The sequence below is a fragment of the Vespa mandarinia genome, chromosome 12, assembly GCF_050613455.1.
Source record: "Vespa mandarinia isolate Hongniang chromosome 12, ASM5061345v1, whole genome shotgun sequence".
Taxonomy (NCBI): domain Eukaryota; kingdom Metazoa; phylum Arthropoda; class Insecta; order Hymenoptera; family Vespidae; genus Vespa; species Vespa mandarinia.
In genome coordinates this window covers 5,577,501-5,595,000 of record NC_140821.1, presented here as the reverse complement: position 1 = coordinate 5,595,000, position 17,500 = coordinate 5,577,501, and the positions used below count along the sequence as shown (strand labels likewise).

General features: G+C 32.3%; 3 protein-coding genes across 5 annotated transcripts in view; all 3 read right to left on the bottom strand.

The window, feature by feature from the left end:
- Positions 1–6,911, bottom strand: part of LOC118449571 (uncharacterized) — a 13,920-nt gene extending 7,009 nt beyond the window's left edge. The window contains exons 1-3 of one of the 3 annotated variants that reach the window (XM_035884331.2): positions 6,789–6,911; positions 1,631–1,778; positions 804–1,153 (exon numbers count right to left, since the gene is read on the bottom strand). In XM_035884331.2, the coding sequence (XP_035740224.1) occupies positions 804–1,153; positions 1,631–1,778; positions 6,789–6,889 (599 nt within the window). In that variant the 5' untranslated portion in view covers positions 6,890–6,911. Of the gene's footprint in view, positions 1–803; positions 1,154–1,630; positions 1,881–2,126; positions 2,334–6,788 lie in introns of those variants that run through there. The other 2 variants (XM_085660552.1, XM_035884332.2) reach the window with 2 other exon arrangements.
- Positions 6,912–8,908: 1,997 nt separating this feature from the next.
- On the bottom strand, positions 8,909–10,220 carry LOC118449583 (uncharacterized). The gene is made up of 4 exons (XM_035884349.2): positions 9,726–10,220; positions 9,350–9,540; positions 9,101–9,211; positions 8,909–9,035 (listed from the first exon to the last, which is right to left on the bottom strand). The coding sequence occupies exons 1-4, from the start codon at positions 9,894–9,896 to the stop codon at positions 8,909–8,911; spliced, it is 600 nt and encodes a 199-aa protein (XP_035740242.1). The 5' UTR covers positions 9,897–10,220.
- Positions 10,221–13,122: 2,902 nt separating this feature from the next.
- Positions 13,123–17,500, bottom strand: part of LOC118449588 (uncharacterized) — a 9,697-nt gene continuing 5,319 nt past the window's right edge. Inside the window, exons 3-4 of the mRNA XM_035884356.2 lie at positions 16,373–16,489; positions 13,123–13,906 (exon numbers count right to left, since the gene is read on the bottom strand). Coding sequence (XP_035740249.2) covers positions 13,798–13,906; positions 16,373–16,489 — 226 coding nt within the window. The 3' untranslated portion in view covers positions 13,123–13,797. The remainder of the gene's footprint in view (positions 13,907–16,372; positions 16,490–17,500) is intronic.

Sequence of the window (17,500 nt, the reverse complement as noted above, 5' to 3'; positions counted from 1 at the left end):
AAAGTGTACAGTCTATATACTTATATACTATATTGGGTCTTTGCATTAGGTAACTCGATCGAAAGGATGTACGTAAGACATTGACGATAAAAAGAACGGAGACACGTCGATGAGGCCGGGCCGACTCTTCGTAAAGAGAAACGAGACTCGATCGGTTTGAAGCCACTAACGTCACCGTAACATTTTATTATCGAACATCGAGCTTGTCGCTCCGTCCGTAGTACATTTTAGGAAAATTTTTGCTTACCAACGAACGGCCGACCTTCCTCTCTTTACTAAATCTATGAAAACTAGAATCGACATTTTCTCGATCGATCTTGAAGAAGAAAATGCAAAATGTCGTGATAAAATATTTCTTCCTTTTTCTTTTCTCTCTTTTTTTCCTACTCGTCAAAGAACGAAATTAATTTTTGAATTGATAGGTATATATATCTACGTGTATGTGTGTGTGTGTGTATGTGTATATGTATGAGTAGAAACGAAATCGAATATAATCGTATATTTTATATACATACATTTGTAATCAACGATCGTATTAATATTCCGTTGGGCAATTAATCCGCATGGTCCTGCTCGTCGCGTTAGATTACATTAAACGTCATGCCGTCAATTAATAATTAGTATTAGGATATTATAGGTAGAACGATATATGACAGTGTTGCACGACTCTCGCATCGTAATAACAATAATAACAGTAACGATTATGAGAATGACAAAGGTATGATGACGATGACGATGATGACAATAACAATAGTAATAATTAATAACGTTATTATTAATAATAGTAATTTCAAAATACTCACGAGTTCATGATGACCTCAAGTTTATTGTAAAGATCACGACGATGTCTTCTTTGAATATAATAATAATTGGCCTTGTAACCTTTCCTCTTCTTTTCAGACGATGAAAATTGAACGTATTTGCCAGGCACGTTCCATCCAGTATATTCGAAAGCATTCTTATTCACCGATTGTAAGCCGTTCTTGATCGATCCGTATTTGTTGGTGCTCTTGAATCTATCGTTTCTGAGCTGAAGAAATGGTTCAAGAGCCGGCTTGCTCTCGTTCGGTAGATCATAAGAGATACCCCAATTTACACCCTCTGTGAAGATGTTGTCTGGCGTTAGAGTATGAACCGTCATACAGAGTGCAATCTGAAAAATAGTATCAATTAGACATATTAAATGTCTAGGTATAATAAATATTTTACTTTTCAAAGGAAGAAAAGAGAAGAAAAGAAAAAGGATACAATATATGTCATTCTTCATTAAAATGAAGAAGATTGTTATCATTTCAGTCGTGATTGTATATCGTTACTCTTTTAAATTCCATTTTCTCTTTTAAATATAACGAACGATTTATATAGCAGATAATTTCTCTTTAGCTAGTCCCTCGTGTTCGAAATGAAATGGAAGAATAAATATAATGTTACGATTTGTCGGATAAAAAGAAAAAGAGAAAGATTGAATATGTGTATTTGTGTATGTGTGTGTGAGGGTGTATGTGTGTGCCTTGAAGTAAATGCGCCGTGTACACATTTTATCCTTTCTTAATATTCCAACGTCTCCTGGGTTTCCGTGGATCCGGAACGTTTGTACAGAAGAATGTTGTACGTGCCTCTTGATACTTACCGAAAAGCTCGAGCCTTCCGGAAAGACGACGTAACGCTTCCGTCTCAAGTGCGGACTATCACGATCACTGTTCGCTTTGTGCTCGTACAGCAGACCGCAAAGTATCGCCAGAATAAGCAGGCAACGGCCGACAAAGCGATCCATATCTCTGAAATGAAATATACATGGAACGAAAGAAGAACTTGGTTTCCATTGTTATCGTACCATAACAAAAGCAATCGATTCTTCGTAATTCGAAATCGTCCAAACTCTATAACGATATAATAATAATAATAATATCGATCAATATATTTATAAAATTTTATAGGTAAAGAAAGAGAGAGAGAGAGAGAGAGAGAGAGAGAGAGAGAGAGATAGAAATAAAATTTATTTTTTCAACTAAGAACTCATTTATTTCAGAAAATAAATTTTCTTCTCAAAAAGTATTTATTTACTTACTTATTTAATTACCTATTGTTGAAAATAAAAAATCGATATACTTAAAGTAAGTACTTACATACTCGACCTTCAAAGATTTTCAACGTCTTATCAAATGAGAATTCGAGTTTTATCTATAACTTTTTCAGATCGTACCAATGACAGGAAATTGTTTTATCTCGATTAAAAGAAGACGAGAAATACAAAAGAAAGAAAGAGAAAAAAAGTGAGCCAAAAGTTGCTCGGCCGAGTGCGAAGTCGTAAAGGAATTATCTAACTTTTTCGCGAGCAAATCCTGGTATAATACGTTGAAAAGTTGTTCGACGACTTATCTGAAATAAAAGTGCCCTGCTCTTCGTTGTACTCGATGAGAGGAAGAAGGAGAATGAGAGAAAAAAGTATATATATAAGAAGAGAGACAGAGAGAGAGAGAGAGAGAGAAAGAGAGAGGGAGAGAGAGAGAGAAAGAGAGAGAGAGAGAGAGAAAAGAAAGAATTGGTAACGCATTCGACAGTTTTTCTTGCCATCGTGACAGCGAAAACTGGTGTGAAATCCTTCCAAAGTATTTCGTGACTTCGATTGGGATGTACTTACTTGGATGCAACGAGAGTGAGTGGAAGGAGAGATTGGAATGTCGCTAGGAAATCGACGAAATAATCATAACGAACGACATTGCTTGGGGTGCTGATACGTAAGCGACGTGAAATCCTCTTTACGTTCTCTATCTCGTTCTCTCTCCCCGTCTCTTCTCTTTCTCTCTCTCTCTCTCTCTGTCTCTCTCTCTCTCTTTTGTACATATATACATACATACATACGTGCAGACATTTCGATCTTTCTAACATAGAAGGAAATGTAAATGAGATTTTCCGAAAACGAAGGGTAACTCCTAGGCGAGTGACAGCTCGATTAGCAATTCTTAGAATCCATGGAGGAGTTCGAGACGGAAAATGGTTGACTTTAACCGAATCCTTGAGCTTAAAATAGGATCGACTATGTGGATTCCGAGGATGGGAAGGATAGTTACGTATAGGGGTAGAATGAGAGGGATATATATCTGCATAAGTACTTATGTACGTATATATATATATGCATATATAATATTAAAGCTTTCCTCTATCTTTCGATATAGTGTAACATCGTTTTACTTTTATCTCACAGAAAGAAGTACGTAAAAAGGAAAAGGGAAATTGATATTACTGTGGAAAAAGAAGATGTAGATATAATTTTCTCGATATCAATGTAAAGAGAGAGAGAGAGAGAGAGAGAAAGAGAGAGAGAGAGAGAGAGAGAGAGAAATAGAGACAAAACGTCTCGAATCACGGAATAAAAATGAATGAAAAAAATAAAAGAAAAAAAGACCAACAAGGAGAAGCTTTACTTTTGGATAAAGGAAGAGATTAGATCATTCATTCGTTCGTTCGTTCGTACGAGAGAGAGAGAGATAGAGAGAAAGAGAAAGAGAGAAAGAGAAAGAGAGAAAGAGAGAGAGAAAGAAAGATAGAAAATGACAAAAAGGCAAAGTGAGATGATTTTTTTGAAGCTGAGATAGGTATATATATATATATATTCCTCTTGGTTTTTTTGAGAATCGATAGAACATGACAAATCGTTGTCAATTTTTTCATCTCGCAAAAAGTTGCCGTAGGCGTCGTCGTCGTCGTCATCATTGTCGTCGAGAGTGTTTCGTGACTTAGCTCCTCTCGCAATCTTTTTTTCGACTTTTCTCTTATCTCTTTTTGTCTCTTCCTTATTTTTTTTTATATATTTTTTTCTCTTTACTTTCTCTTTAAATCCTTTACCTTTTACGAAGTCTCGAATTGCCGGCATTAATTTTGTTCCTTGGTAGCAAAAGCGTATGTATTTCTTTCTTCTTCTTTTTCTTCTTCGTCCTTCTCTATTTTAACACATTTGTTTTTCGATCCTTGTTTACATTTAACTTTGTACACAAATAGAATTGAATTCTATATTTTCATGTGATCATACATTAATCATAGTCTTCGCTTCTAACCATGAGATCTTATAGTTCTCTCTCTCTCTTTCTCTCTCTCTCTCTCTCTCTCTCTCTCTCTCTCTCTCTTTCCCTTTCGTTATCTTTCACGATTTTCTTTTATCTTGCTTCCTTCTTCTTCTATTTCTTTTCCTGCTTTCTTGCTTCTTCGTCGCTACAATTCAAAGAAATTCGTTCCCCCTTCCTATTTTTTTCTATTGCAAGAAAAAAGAATATTGTCACATTCTTCCATTGGAATAGACACAAGTATTTCACCAATACGTGAAAATTTCGACTTTCGGAGTTTCCTTCCCTCTGATTCTACTTTCTACCCTTCTTAGTCTCTCGTACGACTTTTACGATCTATCCTTTATCTTTGGTATCGGATTCTTGTCTTTTTTTATTCTTTTACTTTTCACTGTTCTTCTTCCTTTTTTTTTGTTTTCGTCTATTCTTTCTCTTTTTGTTTTTGCTCCAAAATCATAAGAAAAAAAAAATTAATGTTACAACGAATTCATTTATTCTTGATATATTGATGAAAATACTTAACTTTGATGATAAGTTCATACTAGATATATTATATTCGATACATTAACAAGTGTGTATTCAAAGATTTAACACAACGTTTGAGATAGTAATTTTGATGAAAATCGCAAAATGATTTTGTATGGTAATAACATTTCATAAAATCATAACCCATCCTTTTCGCTCTTTCTCTTTCTCTCTCTCTCTCTCTCTCTCTCTCTCTCTCTTCTCCTTCCTTTTCCTCTTCTTCACGAATATTGACTTAATATATTACTTAGCTCTTCTTAGTTCCGAATACATGAGTATCTTCACGAATATCTTTCAACGAAATGACATGAGAGATACGAGTAAACTTCTTTCTTTGTTTACTTCTTTCGCACGTAAATGAAAATAAAAATCTTTGCGATCATTTTTTGAAATTATTCGGGAGAGGAGGAGTTTGATATTTTTATCTCTGTCTTTCATTTTGTTATTCTGAAATAAAATTTTGATCCACTTGATAAAGTAAGCACTTATATACTTTGGTTACTTCGATAAGAAAAAGAAAAGCCAAAAAAGAAAAGAAATAAGGAAACAAAGTAATAAAGATCGTGTTATGGCGTTGAGAAAATCGTTTGAAAATCACGAGACAAGACAAGAGGCAAACCAAAGACCTTCGAGGATATCGAATCGACGTGGACGAAACTTTCCACGTGGAACTTACCAAGGATTGATTTCTACTCGGTAGAAATATCTCAAGACTCGCCTCAGTAAGCTCTTTAGGAAATAAGAAGTTGTTAGATCTCTCGCCTTGGAAAAACGACGCCGTAAAGAAAATGATCGATAGTCGATATCGATACTAGAAAATTCGATCTAGGTCTTTAGAGTATTCATCGGGAACGAGACATCTCTTCAAAAATAATATCTATAAAGGAAAGCCTTGTCCTCGATTGAAATTCTTTTAATCCTCGAATCGAACCACGCATCGTCGTTTGAAAACAAAAAGGAGAAATATATCAACGACTAGATATTTTTCCTTCGTACAATCGAATTTTTTTTTCTTATTTTGTCACTTACACCTGTCGCCACAGGTGTGTGCTATTTCGATGGAACGGGAAGGAAGGGGTGCGGGGTGAGGATCGATGATAGAAAATTCCTTCATCGAAGAACATTCTTATTGGTTCGTGCATTTAACGAGAACCATATCATTTTTTTCTTTCTTTTTCTTTTATTCATCCCTTTCCCTCTGTCTTCCTTTCTTTTTCTTTTTTTTTTATTTCTCCCCTCTTTCCTTTCTTCTAGTCCCTTTACATTTTTCATTGTCTCGCATTCCGCCCGCATTCCAGACGAAAGAGAACCAGCTATCCGAAGAAAAGTTCGCCGCGAGTAACAAACGAGTTTGCGGAATTGGAGCGATTAAATACTTTGGATTTCCGTGTAATTAAAGAGCAGAATCAGCGAAATTCACCATAGTTTCCGATTGAACTTTAACGATGTGATAAATAAAAATTTTCTTTGGACTCGTCGCTTGTGGATCGAAAATCGAAATAATCCTTTTTCTCGATTATCTTCTTTTATTTAGTTAATATATATATATATATATATCCTTAGACGAAAACGGAATTAAGAGAAGAAGTTTAACACCGTTATTATTTTCCAGGAAGAGTAGGGTATGTCGCGAATGTCCGATAAAATAATTCGATAATATCTTAGCTGATACAACAGATTCATCCATTGAAATTTCATTGAAATCTATTTGGTCGATAGTATCAAATCGGATAATCGTCGGTCTTGTAAATCTTTTACTATTATGGGAAATCAATACAATAAATGATCGGACAATTGCGAATGTTACATATACGAGATATAACCTGGGAATAATAGAAAGACGACAAAAAATAAATAGAATAATCCAACAGTGAAATAGAAAAAAATAACACGTATTTTAATGTACGTTAAGTATAAGTGTACAAAATAATCTACATTTTACATTATATTATTAGATAAATACAATAAAAGGAACGAGATAATTATTACCATATATGATTAAAAAAAAAAGAAAAAGAATAAATAGACAAAATAGTACAACAAAAAAGTAAGATTATTATTTCTCTCTCAAAAGATTTCTTTAAAAAATAATTCTCTCTCTCTCTCTCTCTCTCTCTCTCTCACTCACTCTCTCTCTCTTTCTCTCTCTCTCTCTTTTCCACTTTTTTTTTCTCTTTTTCTCTCTCTTCTTTTTATACTCACTGTGTATATTTCTCGTGGACGGCGAACAAGCACCAAATCTTTCTTCTTTCGAGCAAGAACAAGTACTTCTGGTTGATATTTCTGCTTGGTATTTCGAACATCGTCACGTAGCCGTTCGTTAACGTTCCTCTTCTCTTTTTCTTCTTCTTCTCCTTTTTCTTTCTCCCTCTTCCTCTCTTTCCCCTCTCTTCCAGCAATTCCTTCGGATTTATTTAACAAACGATTAACACAAACTCAAGGAACACGGTAGGTCGAACCACCGGTAGCCTTCAGGGTGTTAATCACCTCGATGATGTTAATACGATTAAAGTTTATCGGCGTACACGTGTAGTATTCATGTCTACAGGCTTGCGCTAGGCGTTACGTAATTAGCCACGCGAAAATTCGAAAACTTATGTATAGACATAGATTCATAATTGAACCTGATCCAATACTTGTCAATTATTTTTAGATAAAAATACTCTAAGGATTTAATAGGAATATTATTTAATCCTAAGAATAATATTTAATAGGAGTAATATTTAAGAATAATATTTAATATAATATTTAATAGGAATATTTAATAGGGTTAAATTAATAATGCAGATTCAAAACGATAACTTTTTGCATTTAAACGTAGCAAATTGAGAAATTGTATATAAAAAAAAAAAAAAAAAAAAAAAAGAAAAAAGAAAAAACATTAGCTTGATACATACTTAATCATATCGATATAAAAAAAAGATTTAATAATAAGCGAAATTATCGAACGATTATTTAGAATTATCTATTAGAATTGTTCATCCATATCATTTTCATAAAATTATTGAATTTTTGTTATTACGTTTATGGATCGTAAACACCGATTGTCGATTAAAACAAATCAATTTTACATTGATTAAGGAATGGAAAAGAGAACGTGTATCGAATAACCATATCTCATTGGTTAATTTCTTAAAACGTATTTGTCATAATTCAAATGTAATTGTAAATGTCTTAGAATAAAATTTTTGGATGATGAACGTGGATAGATAAATACTGAAAAAAAAGACAATGAATCTGAAAACTCTTTATCATGTTGAAAATATCTAAGAAGACTGGAAGAATATAAAAAAGAACAATGGCCCGGACTTTGGACCGCGATTATAAGCTTCGGAACGGCTCGATCGTCCGTAACAATCGCCTTTTGCATTCTACCGACTGCAAAAGCAGTGAGGCAACCTCTTCATCGATAAACTTTCTTTTGCTTCGGGCTCTCGCGCAAAGTAATATCGGTTGTCACGTTGACGCTTTTCAAAGTTTTCAGGCTAAAGCTGAGAATGAGAGAGAAAAAGAGACAGAAAATCAGACAGACAGACAGACAGACAGAGAGACACATAGAGAGAGAGAGAGAGAGAGAGAGAGAGAGAGAGAGAGAGATGAGAAATAAACGATAAGTCAATGGCATATAATTAAAGTATACATATACATATGTATAATCTGTAATAATTAAATGCAGGTTGGAAAGACGATGAAAAAAAAAGAAAATTTAGAAAATCTGTCAATCTTTCAGAATCTTTTAATTAATTAAAATATTCTTTAATATGTAAAAAATTTATTTATTTATTTTCTTTTCTTTTAATACAATAAATAATTTATATACAATTATCACTTTTTAACAATATATTACAAATACGTAACGTTTTAACGAATGTAATATTTATATTATTATTCTTTACAACGATTGGTAAATATTAACTGTCAATGTTTTAAATATTATCTTAAGAAAAAATTGTATTAGTGATAGTGTTAAACTTTTGTCATCCACTTGATAATTATATCCGTACATCTGCACTCCAAAATGACATATAAGAAGTTAACGGTTGCAAGTTCACCGTTTTTCAGGTTTTAGATCATTCGGTTTTTCTAAGTAGAATTCACGAAACACAAAATGTCATGACAGCAAGAGATACACCGCAAGTACTTACTCATAAGTAAGTACCTTTCGCCGTAGCGAAGCATCTTGAAAGATTTTTGTTTTTAATGCTTCAACCAGAAATGCTATTTAATTCGTAATATTTCTCAGATTTAAAGATAAATCGTTTCGAGAATAAAAAATAAATTACGTATAATCGAGAAAAGCATTTTCCTTTTTATATCGAATTTCAAGAGTATAAGCTGTATAAGAGTAATTCTATAAAAGAAAACGGACAAGGATACTCGATGTGACAATCCGTATCTTTTCGATAAGCTATATCGTAACAATCATTTTCTTCTATGTCTTCGGAATTGCTGTAATGAGATTTTCATTAAAAAGAACCGAAAATAAAGAAAACGAAGCCATTTAAAAAGCGTACCTAAGGATTACTTTTAACGCTTTTTCCACCAACGACAAGCCTGGTTGATTCAGAATCGAGGCAGTCTCACAAATAGCTCTAAGAACGCATTGACGGCCAGGGAGATTTTGGCTGAAAAGAGTTATTCCTCTTTTCATATGCGAACGCTTTCATCGTTGATTTTTTATGAGTTTCAAACGTTCCGAGGAGATTAAATTAAAGCCACAGTAAATGAAAATAATAAGTTATAAAGGTCTTTCACGTACGTACCTGTTTAATGCCATTTCGAAATTACTGTAAATCTCTCGTCTGTGACGTCGCTTTATAATCCATGGCTTTCTGTATAAATTCTTTCGAAAATTTTCCTGACTTGGTATTGGCCATATCACATCGAATTCATATATCATGTTCCAATTTGGTGGTTCTTTAACCATAATAGCTTTCAACATAGCCAAGGTCGTCTGTGAATGAAAAAAAAAAAAAAAAAGAGAAAGAAAAATACTCGAGTAAATTCGTTTAAGAAAAGTCAAATGTTTCACTGTACCATGCGAACTCTTTAACCTCTCAATCTATCTAATTAAGATCTACACATTGGCTCAGCTTTAATGTTTTCAACTTTGAACCGATAAATCTCGTAGGAACTCACCACGAAAGCGCTGCCCTTTGGAAAGACAAGGGATCGTCTTCTTCTAACAAAGATCTCTCCTGAACTTTGACCCCTGACACTAAAGTCAGTGTCATTACGGTGACACAGAGATACCCCAAGGACAACGTCCGATAACTCCATCAGTATCAAAACGAGCCATGTTGCTCTCATTTCTTGGTTGAACGATTTCTTCTTTCCTTCCTTCTTTTTTCTTTTTTGTTTTTCACCACAAAATCTTCTTTTTATTATATTATTTTGAGCAGACCATTTTCTTATTTGACAAATTTATTTATTTTCTCTTTTTCCTTTTCCAATATATTCTCGTACGAGATAAAATGAAAAACTGTTTTTATTTTTTTTTTCAACGTGTCTAAAACAACATCCTTTATGGTTAACGCCACGAACCAGTCACCATGTAAGGTTCAAAGACTCGAAGAAGTCGAAACGGTGCTTTACTCGCGTCGTCTTTTGCCTCACATGGAGACGTGCCACGTGTGTTTGATGTACGAGTTATCGTTCCGAACTGCTGGAACGATCACTTCGGTTACATTCTTGACTCTTCTTCGACTTGCCCAAGGCGAGAAAGTCTTGAAAAATGAGAAAAAATAAACTACGATATGTCCCCGACTTTTCAAACATACCATGATTGTTTGTTATTTCTTTCTTTTCTTTGCCTTTCGATTCCATTGTTTCGTTTTTTTTTCTTTTTCTTCAATTGAAACTCGACGACTATTTCGATGATCTTCGTACATCATTATAATGATACGTTTTACATATTTCATTCGGGAAAAATTTTATTAAAATATTTTATTATGATAACAGATTATGTTGTAAAATGAATAATTAATAAAATAAAAAGTCATTAGATTGACCTCGTTGTAAAAGTAAATCGTTAAGTTCATAGGCAAATATTATTAAGTTCATAAGCACGAATATAGTCTTACTTGTAATAAGGTAAACGGACGTTCGGCTTCCTCTTCTTCGCAACATTTATACCAGACACACGCGTGGGAGCTCGCAAAACAGTCTACTTTGAGTTTCGAATTATCGCTAAATGATACACAGAAAATTACAGGCCAACGTTGAAGTTGAGCCCAGCGATTTTACTTCACGACCGTCTTTTCTTACTCATAAAAAGCCTTTTCAAGAAGAAAGTAATTGTGCTTGTTTTAATTGCAATCAATTCTAATTAGTTTTAGCATCGTTTTATTGTATACGTAATTATGCGGATGACTACGTAAGAGTTTCTTTTTACTTCGTCAAGCAAATTAATCGAATTTTCAAGCATTCATTTAACTTCATTTAATTGTTTTCTTAGAATATTAATTATGAAAATATATGTTACGTTTTATTATATCTTGTAGCTTTCTCCCTTTCATCCTATCCCCTCATATGCGCTTCTAACATTTCAAATATGTTCAAATTTCCTTTTCTCTTAACTTTTTTTATTCCTGCTTTAACAAGAAACGCTATAGATAGATAAATATATATCAACTATAAAATTTAGAATTCAAAAAATATAATAAACAAGAATATACAAAGAAATACAACGAGTCACACTTAATTTTACATGAAACTTTTTAAAAAGAATTTATTACTTTCAAAAATCAACCTGTCAGTTCGCAACACGTATCATCAGAAAAATACACGTAAAAATCATTTTATTCTTTTTCTTTTCTTCGTATAATCTTGGGAAATCTCAACGTGAAAGCCTTGACTTCGCCATCTTCTTTCATGTATAGACATATTTGTATTTACATCAACAAATAGCATTTAAATATTTAAATAATAAAAATATATTCAAAGATCAAAACCTACTTCACGTTATCCAATCTTAAAAAGTCCTGCTTTGGATGCATTCTAACCATTTACGTGGCTTCTCTTCCGAAAGGTAATTTTATCCTGGACCACTCTTTTTCTTTTTCCTCTTTTCTTATTCTACTTTTTTCTCCTCCTCCTTCTCCTCTTCATTTTTTTCTTTTTTTTTTTTTTCGTCGAGTAGACGTAACAAGCCTGCCAGAATCTATTCTCTTGAATGCTGCCAAGAGAACGAACAATTTATTCAACGTTCACTAAGAAATCCGGTTTTATCAAGAAATCATCATGTGTCAAATGAAAACAAAAAAGGATTACATATATATTTAATGAAATTAATTCAAAAAATAAAAGAATTGCGAAGGATTTAAAGGAAAGAGAAAAAAGAAAAAGAAAATTATCTAATTGCTGTTGGTTTAATATTGTTAACAATGAGAATGAACTTTACTTGTTTATCTAGTAGATATTTCCCATACGTAAGGAAAATTTATATCGAGGAAACATCGTATGTTATTTCAACGGAATAGTATTACAATAATAGTTCATACTAGCGGAATAATATATCCTATATCTTCTCCCTTCATGTATGGTCTTCCGGGGTTTGTCATCATGTATGTGTATTTTCACTGGATGCACTTCTCTACACATTCATACTCGCGTATAGATACATGCATTTACGTACGCATGGCGTGTAACCAGGAGCATACGATACATCGAAGTAGATATGTTGCTGTAATATTATTCATCTAAGTAGAGGCCGTCAACTGTAGGAGAGAGAAGGAGAGAGAGAAAGGGTTTCTATTGCGCGTCATTAACGCAACTCCTCGTCAATTCCCAAATCGCCCTGTTCTCTTAATTCGTCTTTTTATATAATATAATAATTTTTATATAATAGTTTAAAAACTATTTCTATGGGTATTCTCTTTTTACTTTAAAATAAACAATAATTATTCAAGCGTATTTTCATATTATCGGACTTTACTCGTATCGATACTAATTCATAGAATTCAACACAATCGTCATAATCGGTATTAACAGTAGTATAGGTTTCATCATTGTCATCATGATCATCGTTATTATTATTATTACCATCGTTAATATCATTATCCTAATCATTATCCTAATCATTGCTATGTAAAATTGCAACTTAAATAGGTTCAAGGACGTATCCTTTCCATCTTTGCATTTACCTTTCTTCAGATCCTTTTTATTTCTTTGTTTAAAGATCTTGATAAATGTATCATAATTACTAAGCTTGTAAAAATGCAAAATATGCAGTAAATCAACATATAGAGAAGACACTATTTACATTTAATTGCTTTATAATATTCCAAGACATCATATTATTTACTTATCCATTTAGAACATTGCAATTGAAAATTTTATTCTTTGCTTTATGTCTATGTTTATTTACTTGAAATAAATCGAGTCATTATCTTAAAGTTTAATAACAATAATTGTATTGCGTTTAATTTAATCGAAATTATAAAAATCAATCATTGAAAAAGAATAACATGCGTTATTACACGAAGTCATTTATATAGTTTGTATATATGTAGATACATATATATATCAGCTACTTATTTAGGCACATTAATTAGTACAATTTTTACGTCATACTATCAAGCCATTTTTTTAAGAACGACATTATCATATGAACTTACGATAAACGTATCGGTAAAATACGAAATAGAGCATATGTAGTGTTGGGATACATAACGTGAAGATACTAGAGCACTCAGACGATATGCAATAAAAAGTGCATTAAGCTCTGACAGCATGAATGTTTATTATACAGTTCAACGAGGACGTAGAAGTGGATGTACTAGAAGTTCTGTGTGTCTACTATCCCTAATACTATGTACCCGTATTATAAGAGTAAAAAGAAACATAAGAATGAATAAATAAAATGTTACTATTCTTCTTTGATCTTTTGACAACCTATTAAATATCGTATTAAATGGTATATAAATATTTGTTAAGTTAAATTGATTAATATAACGACGAATAATTTAATTGATCTAGATTTATTATGTTAATTTAGTTAATGAGCTGCCAAATTTTTATCAAGTATGATAGGATGGAAGATGTGGTATGTACTTGGCCGCAGAAATGCAGCATTAACTAAAGCGGTTTCCGAGCTTCTCTAGAGAAAGTCTGACATAGTTGATGCCTGAGTACTCATAAAGGCGATTTTCCAGAAGAAAAATTTATCGATGTATGAGTAAATCAAGAAAGAAGATTCATCCGTGTTGTTTCAAAAAACGTCTGGACATTTTGCTATATATTCGTTGCAATTTTCTTTCTTCCAATGGGCTTCCTCGTATTCTGTCATTGGATCAAGCTCGTAGAAACCATCGGGTAATCTATAATTTAAATAATTTATCATTTTTCATCATATAAACATTGTTAAATGTCTTAATAAACGTTATAAACGTTACAGTTAATTAATAAAATTATTTAATGAATAAGATCGTGTAATTTATTACTGTCATTCTGTATTGAATTATATCATATAATTAAAATAGAAATTTCAAATCGTTAGAACCAAAAGCTTAATGATTAGCTAGTTACTTGACTAGCCATTGATTTTCTTATCTATGGTTTTCTTGTTAATGACCTATCCCATTGGACGATGCTAATCTTAGCCGTTCTAAACTTCAACATTGTCCTATGAACTATAATAGATCACGAAAAGTTCGAGTTTAGGGTTAATAGAAGGATCGTTTGCTCGCCTAACTCGCAAGAATTCAAAGATATCGATCGGCATGTTGCTTGCTCAAGAAGATATAACGGAGATGTATTCTGTTATACAAATGCATGATATGTATTATAATTTATAATCAATATTTAAATTATATTAACTCCCTTGAGATCATATTTTCTTTGGATATGAATACCATACTTATTTACATATTTTTCATACATATATAATATATATCTTTTACGTTACTTATTTATATACACATACATATTTTTCATTGAATGACGCTAAACGTATATTACTGAACAAACTCATGAAAATTAAATATTATTTTATTATTGTTTATATATTCAAAAATAATATTTTTTTTTAATTAAAAGAAAATGATAATTCATTATATTTATTTCTTTCTCTCTGTCTCTCTTTCTCTCTCTTATCATTATATTACAGCAAAAATTTGAAAGATACTAAAGAAAATAATGAGAATAAATTTAACAAAAAGAAAAAAAGAATTACAAGAAATAATAAATTACTTTATTAAAAAAATATTTCTATAATATTTTTCATGAATATATGAAGCTCGAAAGATGAAAAATAAATTGACTACGTAAAATGACTACGTAGAAACGTTTTCTTCTGGGAAATCCAGAACGAAGTAGAACGTAAAGGCAACGTAAATACAAGCCAAGATTCTTGTCTACTTTGTAAAAGGAAGCACATTGGTGCTTGTCAGAATCGAAATTGGTTCAACGTGTTTAACACTTGAGATTCATCGTTTAAAGGAACGAATTACTTTGGTACGGGAATTATACTACAAACTTCGATAAGGGGTTTCTATTGAAAACGAGTCGAGCAATCTCTCGTTAATCGATTCTGGAATCTCTTCCAATAGACAAGAATAACTATCTATGTATTTGAAAGCGTTCAGCCTATTCCAATTTAGTTTTTTAGTAAAATAAAAAAGAAATCAGTAGAATTTCAAATGTAAGAGCAAAGTAAATTCTGTTGAATATAAAAACGGTCACTTGTGAAGTTACTCGAACAAAATTTGATAGAACGAGTGTTTATTCTTAAACGTAACATCGAATGGACCAGAATTGTATTCGAACGATCGGATTTTGTGTCCTTGTAAACTTTTCAAAGATCAACTTCTACACACAACTTCTTGCTTCTAACACTTATCGATACTTCCTCGTAGAATTTAATTTCTCTTTCTTTCTTTCTTTCTTTCTCTCTTTCTTTAAAGATCAGCATCGAAGAAGTTGGCTTTCAAAGCAACGTCAAAAGTTACCAAGGGAAATTCTTTGGCCCTAGTGAAAATGTTTCGAACAACGTTTCGAAGACGAAAACTTTTCAGTTGGTGCTTGTCAAAGAAGAAAGAAAGGAGAAAAGTGATAGGAACGTTAAAAGCGCTACGTCATCTTCTCGATCTTATGAATAATATTAACATTTTGTTAAAATAAAATAGTGAAGATAACCTCTCCTTTGACTTTTTAACCCTTTTTCTTTTAAGTCGAAGATTTTCTCAAAGTTTCTATGCCCTCGAGCTTCCTAATAGCCTTTTTGCTGTGGTTAACGTTTATCTATATCCTATTCATCACTATACGCGTCCTTTGAAATCTTTCAGAAAAGATAATTTGTAATTTATATTCTTGAAATATATGTATAGGATAGATATTTAAATGAATGTATGCGCATATATACATAAGTGTCACGTTGCTCGTATATTTTTAATAAAATATATGAATTTTTTATTTTTTATTTATTTTTTTTTTTATTTGTAAGGATCTTGCTTCCAATTTATTAGATAAAACGTTTTTAAAAGTTTCGATCGGTACGTTTTAATGCGTTACATTGACTTTAACTAAAATTCAATATACATAAGTAAAGTACATACATTAAGATAAATAAAATTTTTTACGTTTATATAGTATTACCTGCAAATTGTAAAAAAAAAAATAAATAACAAAGTACGATAATGTTTATCATTTTGACGTCGACCAGATATTTATAAAACGTTATTAACAATTTTATAGATCGACACTCGAGATTTTATAGATCAATGATTTTTACAGATTTTATAGATCGTGATAAAATCACTTACATTCGTTTAATCGCGAATACTTACGTGAAAATTGTATGTAGGATTTCTTCAAGAAAGGTACCCTTGCCGACCATCTCTCTATCCCTTTTAGAAGCCTTGCAAATAGCTTTGAGAACGCAAGCCTTGCCATCTTTACCCTGACTAAAGCCAAACAAATAAATATTATTCGTGAAAATATTAACTACACATGTATAAATAAAGTTATTTCATGCGCCTATTAACAAAAATGGGTGCCACGAAATTTACTATTTATCCTCATAATATTCAGATTTTAATACAAAATTCTTCGATAAATTTTGTTGTCTTCGTCTGACGTAAGAGAAAAGAAGAAAATCAAATAAGATTGCTTATATTCCCGAAGATATTAAGGACGAGGGGAACTCGCTTCTCGTTAACCCTGAAAGGAAGGAAGGAAGGAAGGAAGGAAGGAAGGAAGGAAGGAAGGAAGGAAAGGAGAGAAGTCACACGACGTGACTTGCGATACACGTTAAATGGTGCACGTACACACACAGAGTGAGTCTGTGTATGAAAGAAAGAGACAGAGGCAGACACAGAGAGAAAGAGAGAGAGAGAGAGAGAGAGAGAGAGAGAGAGAGAGAAAGAGGATACGACGGTGTCGTTTGTAACTATCATCCTCGTTATCGGCCGTCAGTTTCGCCAAGAGTCTACGGTCTATTCATTAACTTGGCGATAATGCCGGCTAGAACGTTGATATCAGGACTCTCTCTCTTCCTCTCTCTCTCTCTCCTCTCTCTCTCTCTCTCCTCTCTCTCTCCTCTCTCTCTCTCTCTCTCTCTCTCTCATAGTAGTGTCACTACTACAGAATATTCCCTTAGCCTTCTAAAGGGCCTTGCAACGTGCTATTCGAACAACTCAGAATTCCAACGATCCCCAAAGCAATAGCCGGCTGTTAGTATCATAACATATAACAATATAATATTGTACCATCTATCTCGATATTATTATAAGACTGAAAGTAAAGCTTGTTTTAATAAATAATATCAAAAGTAACTGTCAAATCGATTTCTTTAAATAATAGTTGAATCATCAGAAAATAAGATTTAAAGATATTTACTATAGATAAATGAAAATAATCAAGGATGTAGATTTTACTATATCCATGATTTTCTCGTGAAACAATATTCTTGAAAA